This window comes from Urocitellus parryii, chromosome X (assembly GCF_045843805.1).
Source record: "Urocitellus parryii isolate mUroPar1 chromosome X, mUroPar1.hap1, whole genome shotgun sequence".
NCBI lineage: Eukaryota > Metazoa > Chordata > Mammalia > Rodentia > Sciuridae > Urocitellus > Urocitellus parryii.
The window spans coordinates 70,954-83,325 of record NC_135547.1 but is presented as its reverse complement, the minus strand read 5'-3'; the positions used below and the strand labels follow the sequence as shown (position 1 = coordinate 83,325).

Genomic DNA, 12,372 nt, shown 5'->3' with positions numbered 1-12,372 from the left:
TTTGGGGCTCACAATTTCAGAGGTCTGAGTCCATAGATGGCTGATTGTTGCTCTGGGCTGAGAGCATCATGGCAGAAGAGTGTGGTGGAGCAAAGCTGCTCAAAACATGGCAACCAGGAAATAGAGAGATCTTCTCACCATGGACAAAATGCCCTAAAGGCACTCTCCCAGGGACCCACCTCCTCTATCCACACTCTATGTCCTTAACAGATACCACCCAGGTAATCCCTATCAGTGGATTAATTTACTGATTAGGTTAAAGCTGTTGTGACCTAATCATTTCACCTCTAAACCTTCTTGCATTGTCCTACATATGAGCTTTGAGGGGGGAACGTTTCATATGTAAACCATTTCATAGGACATACCCCCAGTGACCTACCTCCTCTAGCCACACCCTACCTGCTTGCAGTTACCATCCAGTTACTTCATTCAAACTAGGATGGACTGATTAGGCTACAGCTCTCATAATCTAATCATTTCACCTCTAAATATTCCTGCATTATTAATATCAGGAGCTTTGGGGAGACATCTCATATTCAAGCCATAGCATTTGAATTCTTCCTTTCCTATTTGTTTCCTTTTACTTCCTTCTCTTGCCTAAGTATTCTGGCTAAAACTTCAAGTACTATATTGAATATAAGTGGTGATGGTAGACATCCTTGTCTTGTCCCAGATTTTAAAGAAAATGCTGTCAGTTTTTTTTCCCATTCATTATGATATTGGCTTTGGGTTTTTCATTTATAGCTTTTATGATATTGAGGTAAGTTTTTTCTATCCCTAGTTTCTTCATTGATTTTATCATGAATTGTTACTGAATTTTGTAAAAGACTTTTTGTGAATCTATTGCGATGATCATGTGATTTTTGTCCTTAATTCTATTTATGTAATGAATTACACATATTGATTTGCATATGACAAATCTTCTTTTCATCCCTGGGATAAAACCAACTTGATTATGGTATAAGATCTTCTTAATGTGTTTTTGGAAGCAGGTTGCTAATATTTTATTAAGGATATTTGTGTCTATGTTCATCAGGAGTACTGGTCTGTAGTTTTCTTTACTTGATGTATTTTTAATGGGATTTCATATTAGGGTGAAACTGATTTGATAGAATGAATTTGGAAATGTTCCCTCTTTTTCTAATTCATGGAATAGTAACAGTAGGATTCACATTAGCTCCTTTTAAAGGTTTTATAGAACTCAGCTGAGAATCTATCTGGTCCCAGATTTTCTTTGTTGGGAGATATTTTTTATTACTGTGTCAATCTTATTTTTTGATATTTCTCTGTTTAGGTTTTGTGTATCCTCTCAGTTCAATTTGGGTAGGTCTTATGTGTCTAGAAATTTGTTAGTAGCTTTTACATTTTCACATCATTTTAAGCTTTCACCACTTTCCCCCTTTCTCTGTCTCTGATGGAGAGTGCTGGGACTTTTTTCCACATTATTTCAGCTCACCGTATCTGAGCTTATTTTCTGCTCAAACTTTAAGGTTGTTTTTTTTTTTTTTTTTGACAGCATAACCTGTTTATCTGTGTGTGTGTGTGTGTGTGTGTGTGTGTGTGGTGCTGGAAATTGAACCTAGGGCCTTGTGCATGCTTGTCAAGCACTCTTCCAACTGAGCTACATCCCTAGCAGAACCTGTTTATCTTAAGGTCAGTGGGAGAATTTCTTTTGGCTCATTAGGGAAGAGCTTCCCCTTCCTCACTTACTACCATGCACACAAACTGCTGTCATCTATTCCTTTTTAATTTTCTTTATCTTCTGGAAACTGATATTGTTGGCTTTCACAAGGTTGTTAGTTCTCTGAGTTGCCTGTGATCATTTTCCAACAGTCTCCCTACTTCAATGATCTACTACAGAGCTGTTGATTTAATTAAGTCTCATATAGCTGCTGTGATATTGTGGGTTCCTATGACCTACCATTTGTTCTCCATCTGAACTATGAAATTTTGAAAAAAAAATCTTAGAAGGAAGATATTCAAAGCACTATGGGTGTATGCTCATCAGAAGACAATCCTATCCACCTATACATAAAGATAAAGGGTAATTGGACACTTAAAAATGATACTCTCCAGAAATAAATAATTAAATGGTTTATTTTGCCTTTTTATTTGATAAAATTGTGTTGTAAGTACACTTAACTATATGCAGATGTAAATGACTCATCTACAAATTTGATATGTTCTTCTCAATATTTTTCACACTTAGTAATGGCCCTTGGGAAACTTCCACAAGAAGACACTCCTGTAAATGATGCTGAACAGCTGTGCTTTATCTCCAGAGAATAGAAAAGGGTAGTGATCCTATAACCTATTCGAAAAAACGAGTACAGACTCATTCCAGATACAAGCAGTTTACTTTTGTTCTTTGCAGTTGTGAGAAAGACCTGTGTTTCATTAACAATGCAGTTTCAAATTCCTTGCTTGCTTGAGTTTGTAATCACTGGTCAATGGCTGGCTGCATGCATTATTAGGCAATAGGACAGAGCAGGTGAAGAGCCAGGAACACTAACTGAAGGTAGTTTGGAGGGAATCACCATAAAAAAATTTGAAAAACTATCTTATCTCAACAATTCCTTTTTTAATTTTTTTTTAGTTCTTGGCGGACACAACATCTTTGTTGGTATGTGGTGCTGAGGATCGAACTGGCCGCACACATGCCAGGCGAGCACACTACCGCTTGAGCCACAACCCCAGCCCAATCATCAATTCCTTTTTATAAAATCAGTAATAAGATTGTGTCAAGTGACTTTCATTTACAGTTTCCCATGTGCCACACAGCAGCTTATACAGTATTTATTTTTATTTTGCACATAATCATATGCATTTTTGAGGTAAAGTTCTGATTTGATTGTAAAAATTAAGGTCAGAGACTAAAATACAACTTTTGTTTTATTGCTATACAAGATGTACTGTATATTCTTGTGCTGGAAGCTTTGCATTACTTTGACCAAAATACCTGACAAGAACAACTTATAAGAGAAGAGGTTTCTTTTAGCTCACAGTTTCGGACGTCTCCGTCCATGGTTGGGCATCTTTATTGCTTGGGGATGAGGCAGAACATCATTGCAGAAGGGTGTGGCAGAGGAAAGGTGCTCAGTTCATGACAGGTAAGAAGGAGAGGGATAGCAGAGAAAAGATAAACCCTTTCAGGCATATTTCTAGTGACCTACTTCCTTTATCTAGGGTCCACCTCCCAGTAGTTGATCCAGCTATCAATGGATTAATTAATAGATTAATAATTAATAGATTAATTAATAGAGCCCTCATGATCCAATCATTGCTTAGAAGTCTTGCTTCTGCATCTTAGTGCAATGAGGTTAAAAGCATGACCATGCTTTTAACACATGAGATTGGGGGGATATTCAAGATCCAAGCCATAACAATCCTTCTATAAATGTTTATAAACTTATAGAAAATTTAAAAGAGCAAAGCATAATTTTAATTTGTGCAATTTCTCCTCTATCAATTTTTCAATCCCTATAATTTCAACAGTTTTGTAAGAGCTTTATAGTTGAATTCTAGACTCTTAAATCTCACATTATTATTACAGTTTTATAATACTTCTAAGATTTTAAATCTGTGCAATTTACTGTCTTGGTGTATAGTTCTCTGTATATGTAAATTTGTGTAACCACCACAATCATGACACATAGTAGTTCCATCACCTCAAAATACTCCTTTATGCTACACCCTCCCCCTACCCTTAACCCCTGATAACTGCTGATCTGTCCTTCATTCCTATCATTTTGTCTTTTCAAGAATGCCACAAGAATTGATTCATTGGGCTGGGGATGTGGCTCAAGTGGTAACGCTCTGGTCTGGCATGTGCAGGGCGCTGGGTTCGATTCTCAGCACCACATAAAAATAAATACAGATGTTGTGTCCACTGAAAACTGAAACATAAATATTTAAAAATTCTCTCTTTTTTAAAAAAAGAATAGAATTATATAAGTTTCACTTATTTTACTCAGAATAATTCATCCAAATTTGAAATTTATCCAAATTTGTATATGTGTCAGTACTTCCTTCTGTTTTATTACTGAGTAATATTTCATTGTATGCATGTACCACATTTTATCCAATTATACACTAAGGGATAAATCCATTGTTTTGAGTTTGGGGACAATTAGAACCATCATGAATATTCTTTTACAGTTTTTAAAATATTTTTACTCTAGCAAAACATACAGAACATAAATTTTTCTGTTTTAACCATTTTTAGGTATGAAATTTAGTGGCAATAAATATATTCATAAGTTGTATAACTATCACCACTATCCATTTTGAGAACTTTTAAATTATCTCAAGCATAAACTCTGTAAACCCATTAAACAGTAACTTTCCCCCTCCTCTCTACTATTTTCTGTCTCTGAATTGGCCTATTGTAGGGCCCTCATAAAAGTAGAATGATACAATATTTGTACCTTTGTGTCTGCCTTCTTTTATTTAGCATAGTGTTAAGATTCACCTTCATTGTGGCATATATCAGAATTTAATTCCTTAAGACTAAATAATGTGATAATTGATAATATGGATTATATCACATGTGTTTATCCACTTATCTACTGATGGAAATTTAATTCATTTTGCCTTCTGGCTATTGTGAATAACGATGCTATGAACATGGGTATACTTGTTCTTAGTTGAGTTCCTATTTTTGATTCTTTTGAAAATATACTTAGAAGTGGAATTGTTGGATCATATAGTAATTCTGTTTTTTGAAAGGATGAACAAACTTGCCTTCCACAATATCTACACCATTGTATATTTCTACCAACAATAAACAAGTGTTCCAATTTTTCCACATCCTCACCAACACTTGTTATTTCCCCATTTTTCATAATAACCATTCTAATGGATGTGAAGTATTATGTCATTGTTGTTCATTCACTTTTTCCTAATCACTGGTGAGCTTAAGCATCTTTCCATGTCTTTATTGGCCATTTATTTATCTTTGGAGAAATGTGTTTGAGTACTATTTTAGCTACTTTATTCATTGCTGTGACCAAAAGACCTGACAAGAACCATGTAAGGTAAGAAAAGTTTATTTGGGGCTCACGATTTCAGAGATCTTAGTCCATACATGGCCAATTCTGTTGCTCTGGGCTGAAGGTGAGGTGGAACATCATGGCAGGAGGGTGTGGTAGAAGAAAGCAGCTCAGCTCATGGCAACCAGAAAGCAGAGAGAGTGCCCCTCATCATCCAGGGACCACCTCCTCCAGTCACACCCTACTTGCTTGTGGTTACCACCCAGTTAATCCCTATCAGTGGTTTAAGTGCTGATTAGGTTAAAGCTCTCATAAGCTAATCATTTCACCTCTGAATGCTCTTGCATATTCTCACACATGGGTTTTCTGGGGACACCTAATATCCAAACCATAATAAGTATTTTGCTTATTTTTTAATTAGGTTGTTTGTTTTTGTTGTTGTTGAGGTGTAGGAATTTTTATGTATTATGAATATTAAACCCTTATCATCTGTACAATTTTCAATATTTTCCTTATTCTGTGAGTTGTCTTCTTATTCTCTTTACAGTGTCCTTTGATGTATAAAAGTTCATAAAAATTAATTTTTATGAACTCATATTTATCTTTTTTCTTTTATTGCCTTGCTTTTGGTGTCACATCAATGAAATCATTGCCAAAGCCAATGTTATAAAGATTTTTCCAAATTTTGTCTAAAAATTTTATATTTTTAGCTTTCATGTTTAGATCTTTGATCTTTTTTGACTTGATTTTTGTATATGGTATAAGGTTAGAGTCCAATTTTATCCTTTTGACTGTGGACTTTTTGTTTCCCTCATACCATTTGTTGAAAAGAGCATACTTTCCTCATTGAATGGTCTTGATGCCCTTATGAAAATCAATTGACTGCATTTGCAAGGAGGGTTTATTTGTGGACTGTATAACATTCCATTGGTTTACATATTTATATTTATGCCAGTACTATGCTATTTTCACTACTATTGTTTTGTAGTAAGTTTTGAAATAAGAAAGTATGAGACTTCAAACTTCATTTTTGTTTTTCAAGATTGATTTGGCTATTTGGCTTTAAGATTCCATGTGAATTTTATGGTAGATTTTAATATTTCTGCAAAAAATTCCATTGGTATTCTGATATGGAATATTTTCAATCTGCAAATTATTTTGGGTGATCTTATAATCTTAACAACATTAAGTCTTCCAGTCAATGAACATAGCTGTTTTTCCATTTAGTTATGTCTTCTCTGTTTTCCTTCAGTAGCATCTTTGTAATTTTCAACATAGAAATCTTTGTCTCCTTAGCTACATTTATTTTTAAGAATAAGTATAAATTATAGGCCAATCTTGCTCATTGTAGAGATTTAAAAATTATAAAAAGAATATGTTCAACCAAATATTTATACACAAATGTTCATAGCAGCATTTTCCATAACCAGAAAATGAAAATGACCTACACTTTCATCAACTGGTTAATTCCATATGATAGAAGTTTATACAGCCATAAAAAGAAATGAAGTATTGATTCCTGAAACAATGTGATTTATCCTTGAAAACAATATGCTGAATAAAAGAAGTCAATTACAAAAGGCCACATATTGTATGATTCCATTTATATGAAATGTTTAGTTTGGCAAATATATATAGAGATTGAAATTAAATTAATGTGGTGACCTAAAGCTGGAGAAGATGAAGTATATTATTACCAATATTCTCAGAGGAATGAGCTTTATAACCATAAACCAGGAGAACCTATTAAATCAAGTGAGTACATGCACTAATTAAAGGAGGAAATGATACTGTTATCTTACTAGATGCAGAAAAAAAGCATTTGAGAGAACTGTTCATAAAAATAATCTATTAGTAAACAAGGAATAGGACTTTTCCTACATCTCATAAAAAGGAGTCTTATAGAATCTATAGTAGGTATCATACTGAATGATTAAATACTAAAAATCTTTCCTTTAAAATCAGATGCAAAACAAGGATGACCTTTTTTGTGGTGCTAGGGGTGGAACCCATGGCCTGATAAAAACTAGCCAAGTGTTGTATCCCTGAGCTACACCTCATCCCAAGGAAAACCTCTTCAACTACTTCCATTCAGCATTGTATATGATAGAGAATAAATTAAAGAACCAAAAGGAAAAATAATTAGAAAGGAAGAAGACTAACAATGATTATTCATAGATAAAGCAATTGTCTACCCAGAGAACCCAAAATAACCTACTTAGGATAAAGCAATTAATTAAATCATAAATAAAGTAATTAACAAAATGATTAGAATTAATGAAATATAAAAGTTGATAGATATAGAATCAATACACAAAAGACAATTGAATGTCTATACAGTGGTAAGAAACAGAAAATTGGATTTAAACAAAATCTACCACCAGGTGTGGTGGCACACTCCTGTAATCCCAGTGGCTCCAGAGGCTGAGGTGGGAGGATCACATGTTCAAAGCCAGCCTCAGCAATGGCGAGGCCCTAAGCAACTCAGTGAGACCCTGTCTCTAAGTAAAATACAAAATAGACCTGAGGATGTGGCTCAGTGGTTGAGTGGCCCTGAGTTCAATTCCCAGTACCAAAAAAAAAAAAATTCTACCATTTACAATAATAACAAATTATAGGTATTTTTAGATAAATCTAAGAAGAGATCAGTGAACAACGTTATAAGCAAAAACATTAAAACTTTATTGGGGGCTGGGGTTGTGGCTCAGCGGTAGAGTGCTTGCCTAGCATGTGCAAGGCCCTGGGTTCAATCCTCAGCACCACATAAAAATAAATAAAACAAAGGTATTGTGTCCATCTACAACTAAAAAATAAATATTTTTTAAAAAACTTCATTGAAAGACTTCAAGGATACTTAAATAAATGGAAAGATAGGCCATGTTCCAGAACAAGAAGATTTAAATATTAAAGACATTATCATATCAAATCCCTAACAGCAGTTTTTGAGAAAATTTAAAGCTGATTTAAAAATGTGTATGTAAAGGGTGATGATTACACAAGACATTCTAGAAGAACAAAATGGATGGAATTTGTCCTGCTCATTAACATCAACAATGATTAACACAAAGTAGGCCTGGCACAAGGATGAATAAGAAAAATGCAAATACTTCAGCACAAAAGCCAAAAACAAACAAAATGAAGCCCAAAATAAAACAGGCAATTCACAGAGGAGAAAATAATAAATTGCCCTTCAACAAATGAAAACATGCCCAAGCTACTTAATAATCAGGGAAATGGAAAAAGAATCAAATCACCATTAGGTATTACTTCACCCACCTCAGACTGGAAAAAGGTTAAAACAGCACTGACAATACCAAATATTTGCCAGGATGGGAAGCAAAAGAGTTTCTTATATACTCCTGGCACCCATGCAAATTGGTGTATCTGCAATCACTCTGGAAAGTAGGTGGGTTTTTTTTTTTTTTGTATTTAATAAGGTTGAAGATGAGTACATCCTATAACCCAGCAATTCTATTCCTGGGTGAATGTCCAAGACTCTCCCACGGGTGCAGAAATGCTCATGGTGACATTGCTTGCAATAGCTCCCAAACTGGGAGCAACTCAAGTATATTTTGGAAGCAGAATGATTAAATAAATCATGCAATGAAATAATCTGTCCTGGTGGAAATGAGTGCAGTGGAGCTAATGCATCGACATGGTTGAGTGTGGACTATATAATTTTGAGCAAAAATTGAAGCCACTGGACATACATAAGGGGCTGGGATTGTAGCTCAGTGGAAGAGTGCTTGCCTAGCATGTGTGAGGACCTGGGTTTGATTCTCAGCACCACATAAAAATAAATAAAATAAAGGTCCATTGACAACTAAAATATTTTTTAAAAAATACATGATAAGGGGCTGAGGCTGTAGCTCAGTGGTAAAGTCCTTGCCTCGCATTTGTGAGACACTGAGTTTGATCCTCAGCACCACATAAAAATAAATAAAGATACTGTGTGTTCATATACAATTAAAAATATACATAAAATATTTTCAAAAAAATACATGATAAGATTCTATTGATAAGATATTCAAAAACAGGAGAAGCTGGACAGTGTGTTAAGGATACTTGCTTGCTCATCAAACTACACTTTGAAAGAAAAGAAGTTGTAAACATAAAATTCACGATAGTGCTTTGCCTGTAGTGGGGAGAAGAGGAAATGGTAGAGGGGAGAGTCACTTCCCTACTATGCTGCTTCTGAAGCTTGGTGGTGAGTTTCACTATAACTGTTTCTTTGAATTGTATAAAGTACCTTTAAATGTATTTGGGATACTTTTACTGGAAGTTTAATAAGTGTAGTTGATCTTATCAAGAGTTAATCCCCAAAATATCATGAGCCTATCAGATCCATAAAGTGAATTCTTTTATGAGGGAATTTTGGCAAACCATTTCCAATAATTATATGGTTTCATATTAAGGCTGAATGGCTATATTGTGTTTGAAATGCCAACTCTCACTCATGTGCAGACAGATTTGTTCAGGTCTTATCAGACCACTCTCTTGTGATCTGGTGGCAGCTACTTGGATGGAGCCACAACTTACCTTCCTCTCTTGACTCATTAACCAGAGTCCTGTAATGTTGTTTCCTAGGAGGAGCACCAAACAGCCAACTCCCTGAGCAGTGGTGCTCTTACCTGGACAAAGAAGTTCAGCCTGGATTATTTGGCCCTGGACTTTAATTCAGCATCATCAGCCCCTGTACAGCAGGTAGGAAGAATTTTATGTCTGAGAATTCCCAGAGAACCTCATTTCTGCTTAGATTTTTCTGATGGCCAAACCATGTGTGTTGTCTTTAGGAGGTCTTAGAAATACAGATGTGTGGGCTGGGGATGTGGCTCAAGTGGTAACGTGCTTGCCTGGCATGCACAGGGTGCTGGGTTCGATCCCCAGCACCACATAAAAATAAAATAAAGATGTTGTGTCCACTAAAAACTAAAAAGTAAATATTAAAAAAGGAATACAGATGTATAATGAAAAATATTGAAAGAACCTTAAACCTTCCTTCCAGAGAGAATGGAATCCTAGTGTATTTCTTTCTAGAGCATGTTTTTTGTGTGCATGTGTGTAAACAGATGTTATATTCATGCTTTTCTAGGATTCATACCCTAGTAGTTATAGAAAATTCATAAGACACAGAGGAGGATGGGCCAGGCATAGCAAGGGCCTGTTTAAGGAACAAGTAACAGGCTAGTATGGCTAGACTTTATGCAGTGATAAAAGGAGCTGTAGTTGACATGGAACCCCTCAGTAAAGGGCCTTGAATTGCCAGGTTGGACTGTTTCAAATCCTTCGGATAGTATTTTCATCTGTAAATTAGGAATCAGAAATAATAACATCTACAATGAGAGCTATTAGGAGGATTGATTGATTAATACCCATAAGTGATCCTAGCCATTAAATAATATACACTTCACAGTTTGAGTCATGGAATGAACTAACAGTGATAGATTGGCAACTAATATATTTGAGTGAGGGATGATCATAATCCCATAATGTGTCTAACAATGTATTATTTGGTGAAAAAAAGCAGCTCACTGAACAGAAAGTACAATATGATTCTCTCTCTCTCTCTCTCTCTCTCTCTCTCTCTGTGTGTGTGTGTGTGTGTGTGTGTGTGTAAGGAAAAACAACTCTGGAAGACCTCCTTCCCCTTTTGCTGAATGAATACCTACTTTTCCACATTTAATATCATTCCAAAAACCTGAACAGATACACAAGAAAAGTTGGTCAGAAGGGTGGGAGCAACAAGTACAAAACGCATGTTAGTCAGTTTAGGCAGAGTAAACAACCCTCAAATTTCAGGTACACACAGGATCAAAGGTTCTTTCAGTTGTTACTCATTAGAAAGCCTATTTCAGGCAGGGATATTGTGTTCCAGGTCATCTACAATACAGGGCTTCTGGCAGAGGAAAAAAAAAAAGAGAGAGAAATTAGAGAATCCCAGAATGCTTTTCTTCTCCTTAGGATTGGCATGTGTCAACTCTATTCGGATTCTATTTGTCCAACCAAATGGCTAAAGTTAAGAGATGTTCACACACATACATCTAGAACATAATGTTTCTGCAGGAAGAGGGAGTAAATAGTACAGTAAAGATTACAGTATAACCTACCACAGAAAGGTAGGCACTATCCTGATTTTTCAAAATTAGATGTAATGAAAACTTTTTGTCCTTCTTCAGAAACTTCTTCTTTCAGAAGAGCAAAGAGTAGACTATGTCCAAGTGGATGAGCAGAAGACACAAGCTCTCCAGAACACCAAGCAGGAGTGGACGGATGAAAGGCAATCCAAAGTGTGAGATGTGTGGGTCTGGGCCAGGTGTGAAACTGGGAAGCTTGGGGTTCAGTTTGCATTTTTTTTTCACTAAAAACACACCAATGGTCAACACAGGTCAAAACCAAGAGAGAATGTGTAGTTTCTGTGGTATTGGCGAGAACTTTTAGGAGGAAAGGATCTGTTTATGCATTGGATGGAAAGGAGAAGCCAGCAGTTTCCTCTCAAGCAGGTATGAAGAGGGCCAACCCACACCCCTTTACCCCCACTTCCAGAGCCTGTGACAGAAGGTCATTTCTCCAGCCTCAGAGATGCTTGCAATGGTTCCACCGTCACAAAAGGAAGAGATGAAGGGTTCCACAACCACAGACTGAGATGTAAAAAATGCCATTAATTCAGGAATGGTAAGAGCAATAAAAACAAGACTTTAGAGAACATTTTTCCAAATATTCTGTTACAAAATTTTCAAATGGAGTATTTGGAGCAAAGATTGGAGCCGGTATTACCGCCAACAGGCTGACATTGTTTGCCTCCAATACCTGAAATTTTGTCTGGTATCCTGTGCTTTGATCAGAACCAAATTATTCTAGTAAAGTGTACCCTGAAGACCATTTTGTCATAGCCCTTGAAGACACAGTTGAGATCAAGCTCAGCAATGGTCACAGAATTTACACCCCTTACTCTTACGACTCTATCAGATCAATCATTTCTGTCCCTAAAGAGATACAATTTGAGTGATGGGCAATGGATCCCAGGCTCCATGATGAACAGCATATCTGATGACACTGGTGGCTATAAAGACATTTGTGTTTAAGCTGCTATTCCATTGCTGTTGGCATTTTCCCAGCATGCTTTCTTATGTATCATCTCATCCCTTCCTTTAAAAGGCCCCAGAAGCTATGCATGGCAGAATCTGTTGCTACTGCCACTTTGAAGAGAAGAAAACTGAGAACTAGAGAAGGGAACACATTGACCAAGATCACTCATGGGGCTAAGATACAGAGTCAAGCTTAGAGTTGTCCAGGCTGCCAATTGCAAACTCATTCCACTATCTTATACTACCTCTGAGGAAATTGACAAAACTGATCATTTGGGGGAACACCTGCAGACAAA

The 12,372-nt window shown here is 36.0% G+C and overlaps 1 protein-coding gene across 2 annotated transcripts in view; it reads left to right on the top strand.

Annotated features, from left to right (window-relative positions):
• Positions 1–11,623, top strand: part of Gab3 (GRB2 associated binding protein 3) — a 55,187-nt gene extending 43,564 nt beyond the window's left edge. For both annotated transcript variants that reach the window (XM_026381957.2, XM_026381956.2), the window contains exons 9-10: positions 9,579–9,695; positions 11,168–11,623. In XM_026381957.2, the coding sequence (XP_026237742.1) occupies positions 9,579–9,695; positions 11,168–11,284 (234 nt within the window). In that variant the 3' untranslated portion in view covers positions 11,285–11,623. The remainder of the gene's footprint in view (positions 1–9,578; positions 9,696–11,167) is intronic.
• The last annotated feature ends 749 nt before the right edge of the window (positions 11,624–12,372 follow it).